The 18,809-nt window shown below is 49.3% G+C and overlaps 1 protein-coding gene across 4 annotated transcripts in view; it reads right to left on the bottom strand.

Moving 5' to 3' along the window:
• Positions 1-18,809, bottom strand: part of MIGA2 (mitoguardin 2) — a 288,693-nt gene that overhangs the window by 243,234 nt on the left and 26,650 nt on the right. For all 4 annotated transcript variants that reach the window (XM_069609212.1, XM_069609215.1, XM_069609214.1 and 1 more), the window contains exon 4: positions 8,400-8,506. In XM_069609212.1, the coding sequence (XP_069465313.1) occupies positions 8,400-8,506 (107 nt within the window). The remainder of the gene's footprint in view (positions 1-8,399; positions 8,507-18,809) is intronic.

Raw genomic sequence — 18,809 nt, 5'->3', positions numbered from 1 at the left:
CTCCCCCACCCCCCGCTCATGCCCCGTGTCTCTCCCCTGTTCCCCCACCCCCCGCTCATGCCCTGTGTCTCCCTTCTTCCCCCCCACCCCCTGCTCATGCCCTGTGTCTCTCCCCTGTTCCCCCCACCCCCACTCATGCCCGTGTCTCCCCTGTTCCTCCCACCCCCCCGCTCATGCCCTGTGCCTCTCCCCTGTTCCCCCCACCCCGCTCATGCCCCGTGTCTGCCCTGTTCCCCCCCCCACCCCCCGCTCATGCCCCATGTCTGTCCTGTACCCCCCACCCCCGCACATGCCCCATGTCTACCTCGTGTACCTTTCCCTGTTTGGGACCGGTATACCCAGATGTGGAGCCCAGGTTGCTGTGCAGAAGGGATGTGACCTAGCAGCTCAGGCTGCACTGCCCTTTTGGGGATGGGGCCATGCCTGAATTGCATATGGTTTTTCCCCGTTCTATAATGACTTGGCAGGTGAAAAACGATGGTCAGGGGGGTTGCCCAGAGCAATGCCAGTGGTTTAATATCCATTCTAAGCCTTCCAGCCATCACCTCTTTGTTTTTGCTTACATTATATAGCGCCATTGGCACACTCATGTGATATCATGATGTGAGCCGTTTGATGTCATGACTTGCATTTCAAATGCACTCTTTGTCACATATTTTATTTTAAAGGTCACTTGTTTCTAAGTAAAGGAGCAGGTGGAGCATGGCGACTGCTAATAACGTTGAACTGAACTTGCGCTATTATTATCACTCGAGTTAGCAGCTAGAGCACGATTTCGTTGTGTGTAGGTCTTGACACCCAAAACTTAAATATTTGTTCTAAGTAAAGCGTGGAAGAAAGTGGCCATGCACAAATTCAAAGTGTGGGTTAAAATCCCTGCTTTGCTGTTTAGCGTGTGTGATCCTGGGCAAATATTGTAATCTCACCCTAATTTCAACTGCAAAAATTGGAGAGCTTGTGAATGATTACACATACACGGTACACCCTTACAATAGGACAGTTTTAATAAGTGTAGTAGGGCCACATTGGTGTACGCTGGTGCTCCTATGCTAGTAGCTCCAATACTGCCGCATAGAAATGCATTATTGCTGCTCTGGCCCTCTTCCAGTCTCGTAACACTGGATTTGACAGGCAAACGGTCTCACAGCCAGTCCGTGCAGCAGAGATTCTAGTATAGCAGACTGGTAGAACCAACATTACATTTTCTCCCCTGTTGCTCCCAGCCACTGAAGTTGCTTGGGGCGTCCAGAGTACTGCTCCACACTCTGCAATGTCCTGTTATGCTATGATATTGAGTCTTTCATTGCACACCATCTGCCATTTTGACACTTTCTAGGACCTTCAGGATCTGCAAGAAGTGGGTGTTTCAGACTTAAAGGAGAGTTAACTGATTACAACATTGAAGCTGCACTAGAATAGTCTTATTACAAGTAATCAAGTTAAATGCCCCTTCCCAAGTAAGTTTGCCACCCCTCCACCATCTCCGAAGTTATTGCTTCTCCCAACATTTGAAGGGTTACCCCCGTCTAAATTTTAGCCTAGGTGCACCCCTGGATGCGTGCACTTGCATTTTGTTAGGCAGAGAGGTGAGGGAAGCCTTTCCCCGAAACTGGCGGTGTTAAAGTTTTACAGTGTTTGCTCAGAAAAATGTACTTGAACAAACACAGTAAAACTTTAAAGCTGCTACTTTCACGAAAGACTTCATCACCTCTCTGCATATTGCGCTTTAAAATATACTTTGATAGTTGGTCTCCAGACAGTGGGGGAGAGGGGTAGACTGGGGCAGAGTATTTTCTGAAGTTGCCCCGGCCAGCCCCGTCTCTCCCTTCCGGCTTGCATTGCGCACTTTGACGACTCCGGCCAACCCATTTTGCTTTGACATGAGCCCTGGGGGTTTAATGGCCGGGCCCCACAACCATCCCTTGGGGCCCTGTCCTGATTTCCTGGCATTTCTTCTCCTTTCTAGCTCCTGCTGCATCATTCCCCCCACCCCTCTTCTCATTCACTTGGGCCGAGTTGATCATCTCATTCCCCTGGGGCCCTCTCCCCTTTTTTAGGCCTTTGTGTACCACTCTGAGGCCCCCACTCCCCTGTTCCCGACCTTGGGTTGGGGGGGGGATTACTTTGACCGGGCAGGTATGATTAAAGTGCATAGAAGTAGGAGGAATCTGGCATGAAGTACTAGCTAAAATGGTGGTAAAGTGTGTTGAAGGTATTTCATAACCAAGAAGAAGGCAGAACAGAAAGCACACTCACAAACGGAACCTGGAAGGTAGAGGAGCCCTGCGCTGTTGCTACTAGACGACCAGGCACATATGGGGATTATAAAGGGATGGATGTGGAGGGGCGCTGTTTAAATGTAAAGTAACAATGCAGAGAGATGCATAAAGACTTTACCAAGCTTGGGGTGAAGTATGCACAATTTACCCAAGTAGTCTGTTCTTCACTGGATTACTATTTCCGGGAGTGAGTTGGTGTCTTCCTTTCCCTCAAGTTAGCTAAATTGTGTGTGCTTCTGTAGCTTCCTACATTTATTAATTGATGTGGTCTTGTGGGTCCCGGTCGCCTTTTGTGAACAGTCATAGATTTGTATGGAGTTCAGGCCTAAGTTAAGGAAACAATCGCTCTGTTCACTGCACATTAATGCCATCTCGTAGACCTCTTCATGCCAATGTTTCTGGTCGTCATTGGTATATGGTCAATAAGCAGCAAAACCAGAGTATCAGAGGCCCTGCTGGACCAACCAGTACTCGGACTCCAAAGAGCTGAACTAAAAGAGGGGAAGCGGGCACAGAAGAACCATCCCAGCCCATGTACTTAGAACTTCAAGTACATGGGAAAGGAATCACGCTAATTGCAGAGATTAATGTCTACACACTTGGCACTACTCTTACTATCTGCTTGGCATTTTAAGAGCATTGCCAGGAGGGATCTTTATTATGTTATGAATAGTACGCTATAGTTTCAAAAGCTCAAGCTATGATACGTTTTGAACAACTTTATGTTCAATTGCATAACTAATATAGAATGAAAGGTTATGTCAGGAAGGGTGGTTCAAGTTGTTCATGCTGTTTTCCAGGTAGGAGCAAGGTGCCTGGCAGTGGCAGAATTCTAGGGAGAAGCAAGAAAAGAAACGCAGAGTGAGGACCGCTAAAATGGCTACAAAGAGAACACTGCTAGATTTTTTTGCGCCTAGTACAAAAAAAGCCCAGGAAGATCCTGTACTGTTATGTGGAGCAATTGTACATGACATTATTCGCAAAGTAGTTGACAAAGTTGAGCAGCAGAAAAAAAAACATACAGGAGAAAATGTTAAAGATAGCACTTTTGCTGAATGGCAAGGTAGGTATCCATGGTTAGAAACAAAAATGGATCAACAAGGCAATAGGAGACTTCTATGTAAAGTTTGTGTTAAGGCAAACGTTCGTAATGTGTGGGGACAGGAAGGAGCCATCAATGTTCAATTATCAACCATATCGCGCCACAAGGATTCCAAAGATCATCAAACTGCTGAACGGAAAATTGCATACCTTGTAATGTCCAACATCGATTCAGAATGTCTAAGTAGTAGTGACAGTGAGGAAGATGTCAGCATTGTTGTAGAAGAGAATGACAAAAGATTGTTCAGAACAGTTTTTTTGCAGCAAAAGAGGAATTGCCATCCGAAAAAGTAAATAGTTTACTTGACCTTCAAGCTAAAAATGGAGTTACTACTGTACACAGTAAAGATTACAAAAATGTAAGCTGGGATTCGGTGATGGATGTACAAAGTAGCATTGCATCTGTGATAGAAAAACAACTATTTAAGCAACTAAAGCAATCACCTGTGTTTGGTATTATGATAGATGAAAGTCAGGATCTTGGTGTTCAAAAGAAACTGGCTATTTGTGTCCGGTACTTTGATAGTACAGGAGCACCAATTACTAAGTTTTTGTGTAATTTACGCATTGACGACGGTAAAGCAAGCACAATTGTAGCACGGGTGACAGAAAAAATGAAGAGTATTGGTCTTGATATGGGAAAGCTTGTATCTCTTGGAACTGATGGCGCTGCAGTTATGTTGGGATCAAAGACAGGTGTTGGTGTGCAACTCCGGGCCAAATACTCACCATTCCTTACTCAAACACATTGTCTTGCACACAGACTCAGTCTAGCATGCACAGACTCTATGAAGAAAATGCCAGTCCTCGACAAATTTACATCCCGGTTTAATTCTTTATATGCCCTATTTCATACTTCTGCAATAAGAACAACAAAACTTGAGAAGGTGCAAGAAGTAATGGACGATCCTGTTTTAAAAATGAAAGAGACGCACTCGGTTAGGTGTCTTAGTATGAGAAAAGCGGTTGAAGCAGCCCACAGAAGCTACCCTTCGGTTGTAGTTTCTCTATCGGAGCTTGCTGCTGATGGGAACGGTACTGCATCTTCACTGCACAAATACTTTAGCAGCTACAAGTCAGCCGTTATTACTGCATTTATGTTAGATGTACATAATGATGTGGGAATTTTTTGCCGGGAATTGCAGAAACAGACTTTACCATTTACTGAAATTCAGCCATTGGTAGATGCTACTTTTATAAATAAGTCTTGAATCCTTACTCAAAGAGGATGGTGATAATTTAGGCTATTTGAGATTATCGTTGGGGTCGCCTGACACAAAGGGCAAATGTATCTCACTAAAAGGTGTAATACTATCTTATAGTTCTCTTTCGGATGCAGAGTTTACCTTATTAAGAGAACAGTATGTCACAAATCTAAAAGAAAACATTGGGAAGAGATTTCAAAATTAGGATAATGCCATTTTTACTCATTTAGGGAACTTGTTAGAACCAGCAACAGTTTTAGACAATAGTGAGTCAGAAATCGGGGAAGCACTCAATGCCATATCCACAATTTATGGACAAGCTAAAAAAGGAAGAATTCAGTATGACAGCGAAGGTCTGCATGTTGAGGAAAATGAGATTGCTTCTTTATTAGATGGGCAAACTTTACAGAAAAAAGAATGGCCTCTGTTGCATGGTATGATTAAGGGGAGCTATAAGGGTTGCAGTATGACAAAAATCTGCAGGCGTGTTGCTAGTCTACATGGTGATTTGATGCCAAATATTGCAAAAGTATGCAAAATTGCTTTATGTCTGTGTGTAACCAGTGTAGAATGCGAACGTGCATTTAGCACACAAAACAGGATTAAAACAAAATTCAGATGCTCCCTTAAAAGTGAAACCCTAGACACTTTGATGAAAATCGTCATGTTAGGACCATCCTTTAGGGACTTTGACCCAACTACTGCAATAAAACTATGGCATGCAAGGAAGAAAAGACGTCCAGCCAGGCTTTCAAAGCCATGCACACCTAGACAAAAGAAAACTAAAATTAACTGAATTCTTGTAGGTTTTCTTCACCGTGGTACTTTGTTTCTGCCGTGATGCTTTCAAAAGCATTATATACATTTGATGGGTGTGTGTGTGTGTGTGTATTAGCAAGGACACAGCAAGCCTGGCGTTTTGCATATTCAATCCTCTTAAGCATGGTTGGAGGAGTGAAAGTGGAGACTTTATTTGCCAGAGACTAAACTTCACTCCAAAACAGGGCAGTCATGTACTGTGTAGCCAGGAGTGTTAGTGGATGCAGATGTTTGCAACAATATATAAGATTGTCTTTTGAAATGTAGACTGATCCGTTTACCTCCATTCTCTAGGTGACAATCACACACACCTATAATCAGCTTGCTTTTTAAGTGTATCAGGCTGTTTTTTCATGTTTTAGTGTGTGATTGTGTAATGGGTGGCTCAGTTTACCTTGCTCCGAGCTACCATGTAAGCCAGTAAAAGTTGATTCTGGCTAGTGAGTAATGTGTGGAATATTTGGTGATCAAAACAGATTACCTTGGCTCTACGTAAGGGTAACACTTTTATTTGTGAAGCGTTGCATGTTATTTTCAGAATTTGTGAAGTCTGTTTTAAATTATAGGAAAGGAGACCACATGTAATCTTTCCAATGAGAACAACACACAGAACATGTTATAGAAATTGATTTTGAAGTTATATAGTTCCTAAACTCTAGCCTGGCACTGTTTTGTTGACTGCTTTCACTTCTTTCAAACTATGTAAGCAAGTTCTGTACTGCAACACTTGCTTACTTACGCTCCATCTGCAGGAAATGCATTAGTCTCATTCTATAGTTCTTAACAGAGTTTCTAGGCCCAGAATTTTGAAAATGAAGCTGCGTATGTAGCATGTACTCACAAGTTATTTTATGGCAGAATATTTTCCACAAGTGTAATAAAATGGTTAAAGGCAAGCCAGACAACTTTGATCTACAACTCTTTTTTGTCTACGGGTCTGACTTTACGTATGCATTGGGTGTATTTGTTGGATACGTTTTACTCTCTTGCAGAGGAGAAAACTAATTTTTACTCTCTTAAAATTGCATTTACTCTCTAATTTCAAAAATCATGCGTAAAATACTCCCACCTCAAAATCCTATCTGGAGCACTGGGGACGCCGAAATGCCTTTCGCCCCCTGTTCTTCTGCGCGTGAAAGGAGGTCCTTTTTATGTGTGGTGTCTGAACCGACCTTTAGTTTCGGAGGCCTGTCGTGAGGTGAAAGCGTATGTGGTGGCCCAGAGGACAGTGACGAACCTGATGCTCACTCCTTGGCCACTGGCCACTCGGCCGTAGGGTATGTTTTTAGTGTCTTTGTGCGGCGTGGCCGCCGGGTTTCTTCTCCATCACAGAGCCGCCGGCCTGCTTCTTGGAGTCTGGGGCACGCACATTGGGTTCCGACAAACCCTACCCGATACTGCCCTCACTGGTGACTTCTGTCACGCAGATGGAGGCCCCGGCCTGCATGGCGCGAGCCGGGCTGTGTTTGGTCCGCCAATCCTTTAAGATTTTCGGTCAAAAAACTTCACACGATTTACTCACTTTTTTTGGGGTGATCCCTCGGGAGACAGTAATTGCACACTCAGTGCATGACCTTACATAGGAAACTTCGGTGGTAGGTAGGGCAAACTTTAACAGGAGTTTTGTCCATTCTTTTTTTATAAGGGCAGATAGGCGAGAAAAAGTGAAGGGGGATGATAGAACATGCATTCTCTAAAGGGGTCAGTATGAAGAACCTCCCCCTCTCTCCCTACTGTAATGGGCCGCAGCCCGAGGAGGCCAGTGTAGGCCGTGCCTGGTCGTCGATCAGTAAGTTGTCAACGATGAGGTTGTTCGTCGAAAGCTGTCGAGCAGTCTGTTAGCCGTGCATCGAATCAAACAATAAAGGAAAGAAAGTCTACAATTAAACTTTGAACTAATTAAAGACATCAGCCTGGAAGAGAACTTTGCATTTGCGACCGGCTTCGAAGGCAGAAAAAAACCAATCTGAGGGACCTTGACGCGTGAAGGTACTACATGGGTACGTACAGTACACGTCACACTAGGGAGAGTATCACTAACACGCCCTATCGACGTCCGTCTGTTTGAGTTTCAAAAACAAATCGCGTTATACTCTGCAACTTCCACTAGATGTCGGACTATGCAGAGCATGTGATCTAAGCAGATCCACAAGCTCCGGAAATATAGGTTTTATGATTTTTGGGCGACAATACTAACCTATGATTTTAATATGCTTAGTACCTAAAGCCCTAATAAATAACAGTATTTTATATAATAACCATCCAAATGGAATTATATGTGTTGTTCCATGTGGACTCTTTGTAGCCCTAGACCACTCTCGCACTTTTCCTGAGACAAAGCCTTGACTGCTCAGCTACCTCCCCTTGATAGGGGTTTGGCTAAATTCAGAGTCTCCTTGGTCACCATAACTAGGGTGGCCTCCTGAAATCCCCCCACCATGGCGGATTTTGGAAATACGTCTTAACAATAAGGAGCACTCTTTAGTCTCCAAAACCCTTGCCAAGATCAACATCTTTAACTCCTCTCAGACATCCACCATGACATGCCATCACGACTCAAGAACGTAGTGATCACAAAAGAAGACAGTCGCGCCACAGCATTGTGTAAGGGCAGTGGAGCAATATAGAAATCCCAAATAACTCACTATCAGAGCCCACTGGGGCAACCATGAAAGGTTGAAACAGTCCCTTCTGGGAATCATCCTGCCAACATGGCCACACCTCCCACATATTGTGAGGACGCTGCAAGGCTTCACATGCACTTGGTAACCTAGGCTACATTAGTACAATAGACGTTCCTGGCCCCTTAGCATAGGGATCTTTCCTCCTTATAGAACAGCGAGTTAATGAAACTAAAGCCTTAGAGCAGGGAGACTGCAGCTCCTGCAGGTGTTCATCGCCAGGCCTCATCCGGATTTAACATAGTGCAGAAAACGTGTCCTACACCCCATCACTGAACCCCATGCAAGAAAGGCACTACACGAGCTCTGCTTACTGAAGCCAGGCTGTGGGACGAGCTGGAGTGCTTGCTGGGATCGATCGAGGAAATGCCACTAAGTGTGTCATTGCTGCTTGGGCTCTGCACCCTCCGGCTGGAATACCCTGCAAGAAAATAAAGAAATCAGGATATATGCATCTACTTCATCAACCGTAATAACATAAGCATTCACCATAAATAAGTCATCCAGCCAAATCAAGAACCACTGCCCCCAGGATATGTCCAGCCTTGCACCCAAACCCCAGTATATACTACACCCAGCAGCCAACCACCCAGTAATATCTGAACCCAGCAACCCAACTGACCCAGTATATACCCCAGCCTTGCCCACAAACTCGAGTATATACTACACCCAGCAGCAAGCCACCCAGTAATATCTGACCCCAGCAACCCAACTGACCCAGTATATACCCCAGCCTTGCACTCAGCCCTCCATGTATACTACAGCCAGCAGCCGAACCATCTTAGTAAAAACAGACTCCAGCACATGCCCAGCCTTGCACCCAAACCTCGGTATATATACTATACCCAGCAGACAAACCACCCCAATATATACAGACCACAGCAACCAAACCTCCATTATATGCCCAGCCTTGCACCCAAACCCTGGTGTATATACTAAACCCAGCAGACAAACCACCCCAATCTATACAGACACCAGCAACCAAACCCCCATTATATTCCCAGCCTGGCACCCAAACCCGGTGTATATACTAAACCAAGCGGATAAGCCACCCCAATATATAGACACCAGCAACCAAATCCCCATTATATTCCCAGCCTGGCACCCAAACCCCGGTGTATACACTAAACCCAGCGAACAAACCACCCCAATATATACAGACACCAGCAACCAAACCCCCCATCATATTCCCAGCCTGGCACCCAAACCCCGATGTATATATGAACCCCAGCAGCCAACCACCTAGTAAAATCCGACCCCAGCAACCCAACTGACCCGGTGTATACCAAAGACTTGCACTCAAACCCCAGTATGTACTAAACACAGCAGCCAAACCACCTTAGTAAAAACTGACCAAAACAACCAAACTGGCACCCAGTATACCCAGCCTTGCACCCAAACCCCAGTATATACTGTGATGAATCCAGTGGAGTCATCACTGAATCCTTAGTGGTGAACTCCTCCCATGAGGCCAGGGGACGGCTGCTGCTACTGGATCCTGACCCTGCGGGTGGTGACGTGCAGGAGCATCACATGGGAGATCACTACCAGGGAGGTATGGCGCCTTAACTGGATAAGACGCAGTAGTCCCCCCTTCACCATGAGGAAGACCCTTTTACACCCAGGACCTTGAGGGCACAATGCCAGCTGATGGTTTACCCTTATAGAGAAAGCCAAGAAACCTCTTCCCCATCCTACTTTGATCTGGCCCCCACCTATACTTCAGACACTCACGATCCACTCATAACACCTTGTTCTAAAATATACTTTTCTGAAACCTCCGAGAAAAACCATCAAGGAGTTGAAAGCCCAATGTCATCTATGGACTCCAACTCCCATAAAACCCCAGGTACTAAAACGAGGAGGATGAGCAAGTTTGTGCAGAGTAACAGAAACCCAAAGTGCAACACACAGGTTAGTTGTTTGCCAAAACTTACAGAGCATGCAACATTTAAAGATGGCAACCGCATTTGGGAGCAGATGAGGAACCCTGTGCTGGGGCTCCTAACCACGAGGTGCCCGGACCGGTGTGGCGCGACAGACGGGGAGGTACTAAGGAAGGGAAGCCGTGGAGAGGCTGGAGGCTGCATAGAAGCTACAGGGAATACGGCCACCTAGGCAACCAGTGCTCTCTGGTCCAGGGAAGCCGGCAGTTGACCACAGAGCCACTTAGGACACTGTCAGAGCGTCTGCACACTTCCGACCATGAAGGGACAACACGGTGGAAGCGCAAGCAAGTTTGGAAGCGAAAAAAGACCCAGTGAATCTGCCTAGAACAGTGGGGGACACTGGGCACTACGACACACACACCAGTGAGTCTTTGAACTGTATGGAGGTGCAAATGACAATGTCACAATGCTTGTTTGAATGCAGTCAAGGAAAAGTACAAGTTCAACCCCAATAAGAACATTTGTATGCAGACAAGGCAAAGTACAAAGGCAAACCCCAATCGAATACAGGTATGTGAGATGCCAGTGTGGGGGAGAATTGAAGTGATTATTATCAAGGCGAGACATACCAAGCACCTCATGATATGGGCACCTGTGGTATAGTCAAAGAACAGTAACATCTAAAGACCAAAGAAGCAAATATAAAGTCCTGGCAGGGGAGTGCACCAGGCAACTGAACGATTCCTGGCAGGGGAGTACACCAGGCAACTGAAAGATTCCTGGCAGGGGAGTACACCAGGCTTCTGAAATATTCTTGGCAGGGGAGTACACCAGGCTTCTGAAAGATTCCTGGCAGGGGAGTACACCAGGCAACTGAAAGATTTCTGGCAGGAGAATACACAATGGAAATTATAGAGCTACAAGAAAATATTTGTTTTCAAATCTGCAAAGTTGCAGAGAGACTTTTTACTTTCAAACACACAAGGCTACAAAGAGACTTTTTTTTCAGAACTTCTTGCTTAAACAATAACTTGGTGAAATTCAGTGGAAGAAAAAAAGCAACTGTTAGCCAAGGAAACATTTGTTTCAGCCTATTTGAGAAGTGTGAGAAACCTAGGGGTATTCTCCCAGGTAGACCCTGGGAATCCTCTATTCAGGTGGCCAGGGGAGGGCCTTCGCTTTCGGGTCCCAAGCCTAGGGGTGGAGAAGCGAGGGAGGATCACCTAGGTAGGGGAGTCCGGGTTGTGATCATGGAAATATCCCGGGTGAGACGCGGTATCCAAACAGGATAATAGGCAAGGAGAAAGAAGTCCCTGAAGCCTTTATGGGATATGCAGGCCTCCTTGTCCCTGATCCAAGAGAGAGGCGGGAATACTGTATTAGAACAAAAGCAGGAAGGGAGGTGGATCAGAGGCAACAATGGTATTGTTATGTACCGACGATATCGACCCTTCTGGTCTGCCTGGTCCTTCAGTCAATAGACTTTATGCAGTTACCTTCAACATGGCCGACGTTATGTCCTGGAGCGGTCTAGTTGTCCGTGCGGACCTCATGCTCCCTTGAAAACAGTCACGCCCCCGCGCTTCTGTGCGTCTCAACGCTCTGCTTGCCTGCCTTTCGTCCGGCAAGTTGTGTTCTCGTGTTAGCCCTTTTCCCTTCGTAAACCCCGTTTACCCCTTCTTCCCAGTGCTCATTTGAAACCCTTTTACCCTGTATTCTTATCCAGGTTCCGTCCTGGACTCTTCCTGGAACAACTGAACGTACACAAGCCTCGGCGTCTCCGCGACCGGGAGCCGCAAACTTCCACACCTCTCCGAAGTCCAGTAGACTGGATTCAGAAGACCCCAGACCTTACCTTTACAAGGCACGCTCATCCAGGAAAAAGAAACCCGCGCACTCAAAGAAGAAAACCGCAGGAAGCAAACAGGTGAGTCACGAATCCGAGGACTCGGATTCTGACAGTTTGATACGCCAGCTGACTACAACCGTACCAGTCATGGAGGCAGCCGTTCAAGACCTAATGAGAGGCATGCAGGAACTCACTACTGAAGTACAGAATCTTAAGGCTGAAAATGCTGAGTTAAAACAGCTTGTTTTATCCAGAGACTCAGCATAGCAGGAAAGTGCATTGATAGGGGGCATTGTGGACAAGTATGATGGGAATCCAAAAACCTTGAGCTCCTTCCTGGACTCTTGTTTGGTTCATTTTACCTTTAAACCATACTACTTCTCTACCCCCAGAGCTAAGGTGAAGTTCATGATCTCTCATCTGTCTGGCAACGCACTGGCCTGGGCTACTCCATTGGTCTCCGCTGGGGATTCAGTCCTTGATAATTACGATGGATTTGTTTCTGCCCTCAAGACCATGTTTGACCGCCCAGATCAAGTGTACTCCGCCCAGGAAAAATTGTTAAGAGTTTCGGCAAGGAAATCAGGATATGTTGACATATGTTTACGCGTTTCAAACAATTGGCTAAGGATGCTAACTGGAATTCAGAAGCCTGTTTTACCTTGTTCAGGCGCGGGTTAAGCGAAGAAGTCAAGGATGAACTAGCCAGAGTAGCCCGCCCAGCCTCCTATCAGGCCCTCTTAGATCTATCCTTACAGATAGATTTCCAGATACAAGAGAGAAAGGCTGAGAAAAAGAAGACACGAAACCTGCCACCAAAACCTCTACCTGAATACAATAGTCCCGGAGAACAGGAATCCTCACTCCAAGCTCAATCCGAACCTGAACCCATGCAACTAGGGTCCCTGAGAGGCCCCATATCTAACCAGGAAAGAACAAGACGGATCAATAGTGGTCTCTGCATGTACTGCGCGTCAGATAAACACTTAGTGCGTAATTGCCCGATTGCCCCTCCTCGTCGCTTGGGAAACGCCAGCTCCCGATCTTGAACGGAGCCCAGTTTCGGGAAAAGGAATCCTGCTCCTACATTTCACCTTCACAAGACTGTTCTTTGACCAATACCTTGGTGCAACTCCAGGTAAATCTTTCAACACCCAACCAAGAAATACATTCAATACTGGCCCTGGTGGATTGCGGTGCCATGGGTCTTTTTTTGGACAAACATCAGAGCTTGTGCCGTCTATTCACAATCACCAGGAAATGTTGTGTTTTGACATTATCAGAGCAGCTCACTATCCCTCACTATCCCATAGTGCTTGGCATGCCATGGTTGAGGAAACACAATCCATATATCAACTGGACAGCTGGATCTTTGTTCCTGGGTTCAGAGTTCTGCCTCACTAACTGTCTATCTGGGAAACCCAAACAGTCTACCGGAGTGAAGCTCCCAAAACCACAACACCTCACGGTCTCTGCCATTACCCAGGTACCCGAGGAGTACCGTCAATTTTCAGATGTATTTTCTTCTGCCATTGTTCAATCACTCCCTCCTCATCGTCCTGAGGTTTGTGCAATTGACACAGAAGAGAATGCAGTTACCCCATTTGGAAGGATGTCCATTCTATCAGAACCCGAGAAAGTTGCCTTGCGAGAGTTTCTAGACACCAATATTTCCAATGGAACAATTCATCCATCCAAGTCCCCAGCCGGAGCATCTCTATTTTTTGTACCCAAGAAGGATACCAAAGAACTCTGTCCTTGCTTGGACTACCGAGGTTTGAATAAATGTACCCTGAAAGATAGGTACCCCTTGCCTCTTATCTCGGACATCCTGGAGGCCCTACGTGGAGCTGACATTTTCACCAAGTTGGATTTAAGAGGGGCTTACCATCCGATTCGCATAAAGGAGGGCGACAAATGGAAGACGGTCTTTCGGACCCCCTTTGGTCACTACGAATATCTGGTGATGCCATTCGGCTTAGCAAATGCTCTTGCCGTGTTCCAGCGTTTCATGGACCAGGTCTTTTCTGACAGGTTGTTCCTTTTCGTCATTGTCTACCTAGATGATACTTCGATCTATTCCCAGGACTTGACCTTACATCAGAAACACGTCTCCTTGGTCTTACAAAGGTTACGCCAACACCATCTGTTGGCCAAACCCGAGAAATGTATTTTCCATGTGTCCACAGTCAAGTACTTAGGATTTGTCTTGAGTCCCCTAGGAGTAGCCATGGATCTGTCTAAAGTGGAAGCAATCCTTTCGTGGCCAGCCGCAACCACAGTGAAACAGGTGCAGTCGTTCCTAGGACTTGCACATTTTTATCGGAAATTCATTCCTTCATTTTCAGCCATCGTTCAACCCATTGTCCGTCTTTTAAAGAAGGATACCCCCTTTCAATGGACTGCCAGTCAAGAAGCAGCCTTTCTGTCCCCATTCTCATAGTATTTCTGTTTGACCATTTGGAGGTTTTTCTCCGTTTTACGGAGGAGTAGGTCTTTCAATTGGAGCCTGTAGTCCTCCAGGGAGGCCACGCGGTCTCGCTCTAGGGTCTGTGCCAGGGAGCCCCTCGGTTGGAAGCGTGCTATTTTTTCCCTCAGTATCCTCTCCTGGGTCTCCCTTTCCCTCTTCTGTCGGGAACCAATTTTTATGAGCGCCCCTCTTAGTGTCGCCTTGAAGGCGTCCCAGAGAGTGTGCGTGCCCACGTCCCCGTTGTTGTTGAGCTCAAAGAACTCTGTGATGGCCTCCAGAATAATCTGGGCATGGACCTCGTCTCTCAAAATGGCGTCGTTACATCTCCAGCGTCCCCTCCATTCTCTGCACCAGTCCCCTGTCAATGTGACCCTAACCAAGTCGTGGTCCGACCATGGGACGGGGTCTATTCTGTAACCCGCTATGTGCGGTCGGAGTACCTCGTCCGCAAGGATATAATCTATTCTGGAGAAGGCTTTATGGGTGGAGGAGTAGTATGAGAAAGCGGGGATCCCCACTCGGGGGGGTGGGTAACGTGTCCACCAAGTTCAGGTCGTCATTCACCCTTTGGAAGCAGCGTGACGTGGCGTCACCTGCTGGTCTGGGATTTGGTGCACCTACCTGTTGCCTATCTCTGGATGGGTCAAGGACCATATTGAAGTCGCAACCCACCACCAATGGGCCTTGGACGAAGGTGTTCAGCTTTTCCCCCACTCCCTCCTAGAATTGGGCCTGGCCTTCATTCGGGCATATACGACCGCCAGGGTAATGGGCGATCCCTGTAGGGAGCCTCGTACGAAAAGGTAGCGGCCTTCTGGTCCCTTAGGATGGAGTCTTTCTCGAAACCCGCCCCCATAGCGATCAGAATTGCAACCCCTCTTTTCTTTCCCTTGTGGGATGCATAGAATGTCTCCTCAATTCCGCCACCCCGAAGCCTGGGCTCCCTCCCCCTCGCCCAGTGAGTTTCCTGTACGAAGAGTAGGTCCAGCTTAGCCCTCTTAAACTCCCTACTGATTAGGGATCTTTTCGTGGGGGTGTTCAAGCCCCGCACATTCAGGGTTCCCATCCCTAGGGCCGGTCGGCCGTCAGCCATAGTCATTGTTGCCTTTCCCCTTGCTCACCTGTGTCGCATAGGCGCTCCCTCCCTGCTTACTGTGATTTCTTGTTTGGACCGCTTTGAAACACTTCCCCAACATTCCCTCCCATGCATTCCCAGCCCTCAAACCCCCAACTCGTAAACAAACCCCCACCCCCCTCCCCGACGTCCAGCCATGTAGTTCCTCCATTTCTGGATTGTTGGCTGGACCACCAGCCGGTTCCTCTCGGCCGGGTATCCTATCCCAAGCTCTCTACCGTGAGCACCCCCCTTCCCCCATCTCGTCACTCCCCTGACCCTCTCAGTTTGGAAACTCTCCCGGGCCTTGGTTGATGCATCTCTCGGTACCCAGCATAGTGATCCCCCTAAGCCCCCTTATACTTGCAGTTCAAGGGGGGGAGCAGCAAACCGGGCATCTCCAATGTCTTCCTGTTATCTAGACCCAATGATCTCCGAGGGGTCGCTGGTGTCACCCCTCCGAGTCGGCCCAGTCTTCCTCCCTTGATGTTGGTGGCGTGTTCAATTTCTTGAACTTCCTTGTGCCGATTTTTCTCCTCCTGGGGTTGGGCTGCCCAGGGGTGCTCCCCCTGAGCGCCTCCGGGCCCACTGGTTCCCTCCAGGGGGCGGGCTCACCCACTTAGTCTTGAATAGCGCTCTTGATGTCTTCTTCAGTTACCAGCGTTGTGCGTTGGCCTGAATCTTCAAAGGACAGGGAGAAGGGATATCCCCATCTGTACCGGACACCCTTCTCTTTCAGTTGTTGAGTCAGAGGGCGGCACATCCTCCGTTTAGCTAGGGTGTAGGCTGAGAGGTCTTGAAAAATGGCGATCTGTGCGCCGTTGTAGGTTATCTCCCCCGCTTTCCTCGCAGTCTCCTGAACTTTGGCTTTCTCCGTGTAATAGTGGAAGCGAGCCAGGACCGTTCTGGGGCCCCCCCGCTCTTCCCCCGGTCCTGTGCACCCGGTCAAACGTGGGTTCCGTCGTCATTTCTTCGGCAAACAGGAGGGTGATGATGTCTCTCACCGCTTGAGTCAGCTCTCTCTCCGTCTCACCCTCCGTCTCGGGGATCCCAAAAAACCTAAGGTTGTTCCGCCTTTCCCTGTTTTCGTAGTCGTCCATGATCCTGGCTCTCTCTTCGTCCCTCTTCTCCAAGGCCGCCAGCCGCATGCCAAATTGTATTTCCTGAGATGTAGAGGACGATTGATAGTTTTCCACTTGCAGGACTCTATCCTCAATTTTGTCTACCCTTTGGTCCAGTTTCTCGAACTTCTGGGCGATGTAGGATCTCATTTCTCTAATCTCCTGAAGGATGGATTCGAAGCCCTTTTCCATCGTCATTGCGGGTTGGCCTGCGGATTCCTTGTGGGCCATGGCTCCGGAGACATCAGGGGCCTTGGTCGTGTTTGCTGTTTCTTGGAAGCGAAACGATTGTAGGGCCTTCTTCCAGCTCATGGGGTGTCGTTGATCCCTTGCCGCGAGCTCCGCCGCAGTCCTGGGGGCCCTAGGGGGGGGTGCCGCGCCACCCCTGGATCAGTCCGTAGTGCGTCGCACCAGTGGGGTTTGTAGTTAATGGGTTTTCCCCTGCCTGGGGAGCGGGGGCAGCCCTCCAGACGGGCACTCGCCCCGCCAACTGAGGACGGGGGCCTCTCACCTGGGTCGCGGGCAGTCTGAGTTCAGGGTGGGCCGGGGGTGCGATGGTACGGAGGGCGCCAGTGGTGAGCACCAGTCTCCTGGGTGGCGTGATCGTGGGATCTCCCTTCAGGGTTAGGGTGCCTATTGTTCCCCCGCTGGTTGGTGGATCACGTCCCAGCAGGCCCCTGAGGTTATGCTACACTGACCAGGGGTTGAGTCGTTGTGGGTCTCCGTAGCGTGGGTTCTGGTACTGATTGAAGTTGGGGCAGCCCCCCAGTCGGGCCCGCTGAGCGGGGGGAGGCCTCCGGCGGGCACTCGCCCCACCGGGTCTTGGTGGGGGCCACACACCCAGGTCAACCTCCTTGGTTGGTTAGGTCCTGGCAGACTGCAAGCAGGCACACGCCCCACGGGTTTGCACGGGGGCCTCCACTTGCAGTGAGAAGCGATGGGTGAGACCCCACTCTCCCTCCTATTCCTCCATCCAGCTGCGCAATATGTCCAGAGTTGGGTGGTCCATGTAGGTGTGTTACGCTATCCCGGGGTAGTTCCGATGCGTGTTGCTCAGGTGGGGCTGGCAGGATCAAGCTGTGACTCCCAATGGGGATGGGGTAGGCCCCCCAGGCGGGCACACGCCCCACCGACCGCCAGCGGGGGCCTCTCACCTGGGCCATTGAGTTGCTGTCGTCTCTCAGGGGGTGTCCCCCCGGGGGTCCTCCGCTGCGTAGCTGGGCTTAGCCCTGTCTTGTCCTCGGAGCACTGTGCGGGATCGAGATGGGGTCCTGGTCGGACCCGTGCACTCCCTGTGTGCTTCAGGGGTAGACCTGTGCGCTGGGTAGGCCTGCGCTACGTCGATGTCCTTCGCCCCCGCGGCGGGAGGGCTGATCCGCCTCTCATCCGAGGCGCTGCGGTGTCGCAAGGCCCCCTTACCGGGCCGCCATGCGGCGGGACCCGGGGCCGGGTTGGGGGGATGGGGGGGAAGGCAGATCCTTTTGTTTGTGGTCGGGTGGGGGGCAGTCCCTGGACCCCGCCCCGGGGAGCATCTCTCCTCCTGCACTCGCTTCTCGCCCCCGGAACCGGGGGGGGGGGACCGGTTCGTCCTCTCAGCCCCCCGGCACGGGGGCCTTCTCTGTGGTGTTGCGGTCCTCCACCCCCCCCGGGCTCTGATCCCTGTGCGTGCCTCTCCTCTGGCGGGGCCGGGCTGGAGGGACAGCCTATCCCTCCGTGTGAAAAGAAAGGGGAGGGGGCGCCGCCTGTCCCCCTCCGGGGAGCCTCCCTCCACCAGTGTTCGCCCCGCACCCCCGGGGCCTGCGGGGGCGAGGTCCGTCGCCGCCGCCTTCTCGCAGCGGAGGCCTTCTCCGCTTCTGTGGCCGCCGGGCGCGGCATCTGTGGCGTCGCGCTCCTGCGGCTCCCGAACTCCGGTTCCTCGTGGAGCTGGGAGCCCGTTCCTTCGCGTGGAGGCGTCACGGGGGTGCCAGACGCGCCTGCTTTCCTCCCCCAACTATGTTTAGCTATTCCCTACCACCCCAACCCCTAATCTACCCTTTCCCACCCTAAAAAAAAAAAAAATTAAGCGATGTGTGTTTTCGTTAGAATGCCTACGTTGAAATGCCAGGGGATGAAATTGCAGGCAATGAAAGGACGTCGTACCCTTTCAACAAGCGATGGAGACAATTGACGTAGCTGAGGGATTACTCATAGTGGGAGGTGACTTCAAAAGGTGGGCTAACAAGAGCAGAGACAGGCTCTCATGAAGGAAGGTAGGGAACAGCTGGTGGGGTGGCATAGATCA

This window comes from Ambystoma mexicanum, chromosome 8, assembly GCF_040938575.1.
Source record: "Ambystoma mexicanum isolate Mex_15411 chromosome 8, UKY_AmexF1_1, whole genome shotgun sequence".
NCBI lineage: Eukaryota > Metazoa > Chordata > Amphibia > Caudata > Ambystomatidae > Ambystoma > Ambystoma mexicanum.
This window is presented reverse-complemented; position numbering and strand designations above follow the sequence as displayed.